This window comes from Anarrhichthys ocellatus, unplaced genomic scaffold (genome assembly GCF_004355925.1).
Source record: "Anarrhichthys ocellatus isolate YVR2014 unplaced genomic scaffold, GSC_Weel_1.0 scaffold16, whole genome shotgun sequence".
Taxonomy (NCBI): Eukaryota; Metazoa; Chordata; class Actinopteri; order Perciformes; family Anarhichadidae; genus Anarrhichthys; species Anarrhichthys ocellatus.
In genome coordinates this window covers 582749-590304 of record NW_022280046.1, presented here as the reverse complement: position 1 = coordinate 590304, position 7556 = coordinate 582749, and the positions used below count along the sequence as shown (strand labels likewise).

At 41.7% G+C, this 7556-nt stretch overlaps 1 protein-coding gene across 1 annotated transcript; it reads left to right on the top strand.

The window, feature by feature from the left end:
- The first annotated feature begins 835 nt into the window (after positions 1-835).
- On the top strand, positions 836-7461 carry tmem120b (transmembrane protein 120B). The gene is made up of 12 exons (XM_031855990.1): positions 836-979; positions 2262-2380; positions 2566-2682; positions 2844-2903; positions 3007-3102; positions 3186-3275; positions 3412-3477; positions 3606-3667; positions 5212-5304; positions 5563-5627; positions 5788-5856; positions 6178-7461. Exons 1-12 carry the CDS (start codon positions 917-919, stop codon positions 6292-6294), a joined length of 1017 nt encoding a protein of 338 aa, XP_031711850.1. The 5' UTR covers positions 836-916; the 3' UTR covers positions 6295-7461.
- Positions 7462-7556: the final 95 nt, after the last annotated feature.

Here is a 7556-nt window from a genome sequence, read left to right as displayed (position 1 = left end):
GACTGGGAGTAGCTTGACAAAAAAAATACCGATAACATAAATAATATGTCATGTGGAGGAAATGTGAGCACATAAGAGGAAAGTTTCACTAAAAACAAAATAGTTATAAGACAAAAACAGCACATAGCTTTAACTATTCTATTATTACAGCCTATGGTATACATTAACATGTGTACATATCGTGAGAGCATGCCTATTTATTGAATTCATAAAGACAGTACTGATTTAAAACAAAAATTAGGATGTTATGCACATGAACTGACATTTAGGATAAAGGACAACGAAAGTTGTTAACGTTAGTATGTTAGTTAACGCTACTATACGGTGTAACTTAACCTAACACTGGCAAAATTAGGACATCAAACACTAATTTAAAGCAAAGTACTCGTACCTTAGCAATGTGTCCAAGCAGATGACTTAATGAAACTGAATCCACTTGTAAACGCAGGACACTTAAGACAAAGTGGTTAACGTTTATAGCTGGTGTCGCAACCTAGAGGGGTCTAAACATTGGCTGTATCCTGGCAACAGAAGTGTGTACGGTAACTTTGGTTGCTAAAAAGTCTACAAATTTTGTATTTTTTGTATCTAAAAAAAAAAATTGTATTTAGAGTCTACAGGCTCAACGTTTGTCCGGACAGTGGTTATATTATATATTATCATATTATTATAGAGGCACTCTGATCCGCCCTACTCGGCCTCTGATTGGCTCATCCTGATATTCTGATATCAACCCAACCAATCACGGCAAAGGAGCAGCAAGCCAATCAGAGGCCAAGTAGTTACGGCATGCGCATGCTCTTTACGGCCCATTTAAAAAAAAAAAAAGCTTACGAGTTGACAGTCAGCCCTGGTGGTGGGGAGAGAGTGAAATCTTGTGAAGCTGCTCTCCTCTCGCATCAGCTACTGGACCACAATGTCCAAACCGAAGTTTCAGACGGAGTGGGAGGAAATAGACGAGGAATATCAACAATTACAGGTGACAGATGACTTTACAACGAGAGCCCCGTCGATTGCTGGCTGTAGCATGTATCTTGTATTGCGGCTAACGAGCAGCTAACGCTACAGTAACTTAGCTAACAACAGAGCGTGGTATTGCTCGATTGATCAATGTTGACGTTACGTGATTGATACCAAAGTTGCACAGAGGGTTTTTAAAGGCAACTTCCCGCTGTTGCTCGAGTTAATAAAGTCTTAGACATCGAATGCATCGTCGTTCACCATTACCATGCTATAGCAGGCTAGCTAACTTGAATAATGTAAGAAGAAGTCGATAAAAGGAAAGAATACAGTTCACTTTGAGGTGTAGTATAGCATCATGTCGTCTGTGGTGTTGCTCTCTGCTCATCAGACTACTGAGACGTAGGCCTGTTGTGCCATCATTTAAAATCTGGAGCTGATCCGTAGGGAGAGATGATGAAAGTGACTGTCAACTGTTCGGGGATGTTCTTAAATTACACATTCTGGTGAAGAACTCGTGTGAAATATCTCACCTGCACTGACAGTCTCCCATTCATTGTCGGTTGCTTCCTTTCTGATTGCTGGTTTTGTACATGCGTGCATCGATCCTACATCTAAGGTTTGAAGAGACTTACAGACTGTTGATTGTGGTAAACGTTAAATGGCCATGTACGTGTTAAAATTGTGGGTATAACAGAACTGCCATGTGACATATGTGGTTGCATAGAAAACAGTTTCTAGTGCGATCAGCTGCCAGTTTGCTTTTTTTATTTTAACATTTCTTTTGGTGGTTTGCATCAGTCAAAGGAAATTTACTGTCAAAGATGGTGTATGTTATGTACATTTGAACATCAATGACAGGTCTCACAGGACCACAGTATCATCTCTGCTGACGATGCGTCCTCACCTCCACACACTCGGTGTCATAAACCAGTGCTGATGGGGGGGAAAGCTATGTTCTACGTACCGAAATATGCATTTTACAGCATCATGGGCTGTTTCTGTTCTGAGTCAAGCAAGACTTCACAGGCTGAAGCATTTCTATCTCTGCTGAATAGAGACTCTGTTCAAGCTCTTCCGTGTTGTCCATTGACGTGGCAAAGATTTGTGCGAGATGAAGCATTTCGGTCTTTCTAAGAAGTCTTTTCAATATGACATTCAATGTACGTTAATCGCCCATCAGCACTTCTTTGTGATACATTTGTGAGTGCGGAAAGGCACATTTGTCCATCTTATCGCCTGTTACTTTTTAGTCGTTCCAGATTCCCTCCGCTCACCTCGTGTGTTTGTTTGTCGACTAGGAAACTCACAAAATCTACAGACAGAAGCTCGAAGAGCTCACCAACCTTCAGACAACATGCAGCGGTGCCATCAGTAAACAGAGGAAATGCCTGAAAGACTTGAGGTGCAGCCTGTCCAAGTAAGTGTTCTTTGATCGGGACCGAAAACTGCATTCAACAGATCACTTACTCACACCACAGTCGGTATACTGCATCATTGGTTTGGGGCTTATCAAATGTTTAGAAGATAAACAATTTCCTTGTAATTTTTTTTAAATGGCAAAACAATAATTATTCCACTGCTCATGTTGTCTTTTCTCCGTAGGGGTTCACAAATATGTGACGAGAAAGAATTGGAACTAATAACGGATATCAGATTACAAATTAAAGAAAAAGAAAACGTGTTTTTTGATATGGAAGCATACTTGCCAAAGAGAAACGGGTCAGTACTTTTGCTTGTCGGCAATTCACTCAACATTAGACGGTGAATATTATCGGTGAATAGTTGTTGTTTTTTTGTGTGTGTTTTCAGGCTGTACCTGAATTTGGTCCTCGGTGAATATTATCGGTGAATAGTTGTTGTTTTTTTGTGTGTGTTTTCAGGCTGTACCTGAATTTGGTCCTCGGCAACGTGAACGTAACGCTTCTCAGCAACCAGGCAAAGTATGTAAAGTATTCAGCCTTCAGGACGGTGTGAACAACCACGGTTTAGACTTTGGATTTGTGTTTGTTCCATCTTCATTTTGACCTCAATCTATTCACATAGGTTTGCCTACAAAGACGAGTATGAGAAGTTCAAGCTTTATATGACGATAATCCTGATGTTCGGAGCAATAACCTGCCTCTTCTTGCTCAACTATCGGTGAGAAAACCTTTTCCCCTCGATCACTACTGCTGATTACTTACTTATTAAAATCTAATGAGTGTCTCGCTATTTCATTTTAGAGTCACTGATGAAATCTTCAACTTTTTGCTGGTGTGGTACTACTGCACACTGACCATAAGGGAAAGCATCCTCATGAGCAACGGCTCCAGGTACGTTGTGCCGTCGATCCAGAGGCTGTGAAGTAAAACCACCAGAGCGCACTTGTTCAGAGTTATGATTTCTTTATGATTGGAGGAATTTTTTTAATAACCGGGTCTTCTTCTTCTCCTTTTTTATGCTTTCTAGGATCAAAGGTTGGTGGGTGTCTCACCATTACGTGTCCACCTTTCTGTCGGGTGTGATGCTCACCTGGTGAGTTTCTGTCTTTGATTTCTCAGTGCGACGTTGTTTTCAGCCTTCATATCAACACGTACAGGTAAAGACGATACAGGCCACAGTTCCTTTATTTTGTTTTTGTTTACCCTTGTGTCGTGTCCTAGGCCAGAGGGGCCCATGTACCAGAGGTTCAGAAGCCAGTTCCTCGCCTTCTCCATCTATCAGAGTAAGAAGTGAATCTGTTTGTATGCCGTGAAGGCTCTCCGGGTCATGTTGTTTGGGTCATAACCAGAAACATTTATGTGGAGGTTAGGGTTTGCGTTTGATGTACTTTAGTCGTATCTGCATTGAATCCTCATTGAATCTATTTATTAAGTGTGTTTGGTGGAATCATTTTATTTGCTTACCAAACATAAGGTGGTTAATTCTCAAAAAGCAGCAGTCGGTTCTTCCTTTGGTGTGATGTGCGGTTGTATAAAAAGGGAACATGTAGTCCCTCCTTTTGTTGTCTCATGACCAACATTGCATTTCACGGGATCCTTGTTGACTTTGGTCAAGTGTAGCCACACTTTGGGACATTTGAGGCCATGTGCTGTCAGTCAGTATTACATCATCGGTGACAGCTGGGGGAGATAAAGGACAACTACTGTTACATATGCATCTTTGTGTTTTTCTCTTCCCCCTAATGAATACCCAAATGTAGGGCTGCAAGTAATGATTCTTTTTTCAGCATTGATTAATCTGCCAATTATTTTCTTGCTTGATTAGTAAATAGTTGTCAGCAAATGGTGTAAGTTCAAAGTGTCTCGAACGTTTTGTATGTTGCTCTTCGCTATTGAATAACAAAGAGGAGGTAAGAAAATGCTGAACTTGCGTTCATGTTTCGAGTCTGGATTTTTACGCTACAACGTAACAGACGACAGCGCCCCAATCTAAATAGAACATCTTCTAACAATTTACTGTTTGTGCAAGAGTTCAAAACGCCACTCGGACTGTGTTCTCCCCTCAGATGCTGTCGTTCTGTCACACCTCGGTACGACAGTGGACCAAAAGCCAGAGCAGCTCTAGGACCACCTGCAACACTGTTTGTTCAGCTACAGTGAACCGTCAGGGAAGCTTATAGTTGCTCGACATCTCAACATATTTAGAGGAAGTAAACACGACTTTCCTCAAGCGGACTCAATTTCAGTGGATTAATTGGCATCTAGATGTGTTCAGATCTAATTAGATAAAGACATGAACCCTTCTGTGTCGCACAGACGTCAGACTGTAGATTACTTCCTCGCTCGCCTGCTGAGAGTCGTTGCCTTTTATAAAAGGCTGCAACAGTTCTTCCCACCAGAAAACAGAAGTCGTGTTGCTCACACTGGTGGTTACGGTCCTTATCTAGTACATCACATGAAGACTCGTGTATGACTGGGTAAGCGATGTGATGCAGCTCTGTAGTTGGAGTTTTGGGTGAGAAGTAAATGTCAAACAGACGGATGTTCATTCGAAAAAAGCTTCAGCCTAAACTGAGACAATGTGACTCTTTTTGTTTTGTCTTGAGAACATAATGATCCAATATTGGTGGTCAGAGCTTCACATTACAAGCTGCTGTTTACGTTTTTATTAGTTTAAAGTATCATCTGATGAGCTGATGCTAGTCCTGTAAAGCAGTTTTCCTCTCCAGCACTGAGATATGAGTCTGAAACTTATTGATCTGTTCATCACCTCACAGTGTTGTCTGTGTGGTCATCTTGTCATATTTGCAACCCGTTTGTCCTCCAGGCTTCGTTCAGTTCCTCCAGTATTACTACCAGAGCGGCTGCTTATACCGGCTGCGGACTTTGGGGGAGAGAAATCAGCTGGACCTCACAGTGGGTGAGTTGTACGCTATTTTTGGCGGTAGTCATTTTGAGCGTTTGAACTCTTGAGCCATCTGCAACACCATGTCTGGAAAAATAGGGTAAAGGTCAGAGACGGAGACTGTTGTTAACAAGCAGACGTTTGAGTGCTTCAGTGAATTTTGCTTCCACAACCATCTCTAATTGACAACTTTGTACCGACATGGCCTCCATTTATTTAGTATTCTGTGTCACGTTGTCCCGAGGTCGCTGTTACACTCTTGTGTCTCTGCAGAGGGATTTCAGTCCTGGATGTGGAGAGGCCTCACTTTCCTTTTGCCATTCCTCTTTTTTGGCCATGTAAGTCGAAACCTTTTACAACTTTACGATCCATGTTACACCTGCATGCATTGTTTAGTGTTCAATCTGCATTAAACGCATGTGTTCAAAGCGAAAGTTGCTTGTGCCACCGGATCACACGGCAACACTGTGAAAGATAATGCCTCCTCTTCCTGCACAGTTTTGGCAGCTCTACAACTCGGTGACCCTGTTTCGCCTGGGAGGACTTGAGGACTGTAAGGAGTGGCAAGTAAGGATCCCACTGGCAGATACATTGCAAAAATGTAAAAGAGTTATGTCGAGACAGAATTATATTGTTTGGTGAAAAGGAAAAAGCTTGACGGGCTTCTTTTTTTACATAATTATTACATTTCGCCTTTTCTATTTCTAAGCAGTGTCGTCACATACACATGTCAGGCCATATTCAGAGTTGGTGATATGAGTTTAAATCAAAATATGTGCAGGGAAAGTTTGTCTGCATCAGGCTGGTGCAGCACACATATTTAACTCTATTTCTTTATTGAAATGACCTGTGACGAAGCCCGTTAAAGTCAGTTTTTTTTTCTTCCAGGTATTTATGCTGGCACTGACATTTCTCGTCCTGTTCCTGGGGAATTCTCTCACCACTTTAAAAGTCGTCCACCAAAAGCTTCAGAAAAACCAGGAAAAAATGCAAAAAAATGACTGAGACAAAAAAAAACAACCCCTCCTCAGATCCTTCCAGACGGCCAGTAATATTTGAAGCAACGCGCCCGCAGTACGATCAGGCCGGGAGAAGACAAAGCTGAAACCACTCTTTCTCTCAGGCTTTGATGGCAGCAGCAGCATCCAGCCTAAGTATCTGGCCCCCCACCCCCCACACGGGCTTCTGCTTTCTAATGACTCTGCATTGGTGTTGCTGCACAGTAAGTCACAACACAAAGTGGTGTTCACCTGGTAGACGGAACGGTTTGTCGATTTATCCTGTACATAAAAAGTGAGCAGGAAGAGTGTGTTTGTGTCTGCGCATGAGTCCGTCAGAGGGCCTTTTTCTTCAAATCATATGCAACCGAAAGAGGGCCGGTAGCGTCGATCAACGGAACAGAATATAGTTTGCCTTTTGAAGACCTAACGTCTGTCATGTACTTCAAACCTGTCCATGTACCGTCTCTGGCTTTGGACACGATCAACTTGGCACGTCGTTTCTAGAATGATGTTATGTGTAGTTGTGAACTCCCTGTCGTGCTATTTCACTGCTAACAAGTGTTTTTTTTACAAGACTTGTAGGTCGACAACTTCAAAAATAACAACTTGATACTTGACTGCCTTTCAATTTCAAAAACAAATCTTCTGGTGTCTTTTTTTTGGTTCCTCAAAAGAGTAAGGACTTCAAGGGAATGCAACACTTTCTCCCTTCTGGCAGCGGTTGCAAAAGCCATAACTTTATTATTTATTTTTTTACAATCTTAATGCCTAAACTGGGTTACCTGAACACAGACATAAACACGTATACTGTCTCTACAAAAAACAACAGTTGTTTCCTGTGAGGATTCAGGAGGTTTTCATGGGACCTCCTCACTAACACTTCTATGTTCTCATTAACTTAATGCTAACTAACTGTAATGTCTGTTTATCTGTTTCACTAATGGTCTAACTCTTCAAGTTTATCACAAAGCCATGCACAGAGGTTTCTCATTACTGTGCTGAAACGAAGAACATGCTGGTAGTTCCCATCTTGTTACGTGATGTTGCAGAAAAGTATCAAATACTGCTGTTAGTGCTGGTACTGTGAGACCGAGACACAGACTGATTGAAACTGTGCTCGGTTATTGTTTTTTCCAATCAACGTACGAAATAAAATATCTGTATGAATTAACTTCTGGCCAATCCTGGAGCTTTTGCCCTAGTTGACTGTAGTGTCATCTGCTTCCTGTCTCATGCTTGTTTGAAAGTAGAGTTTTTTTTGGGGGT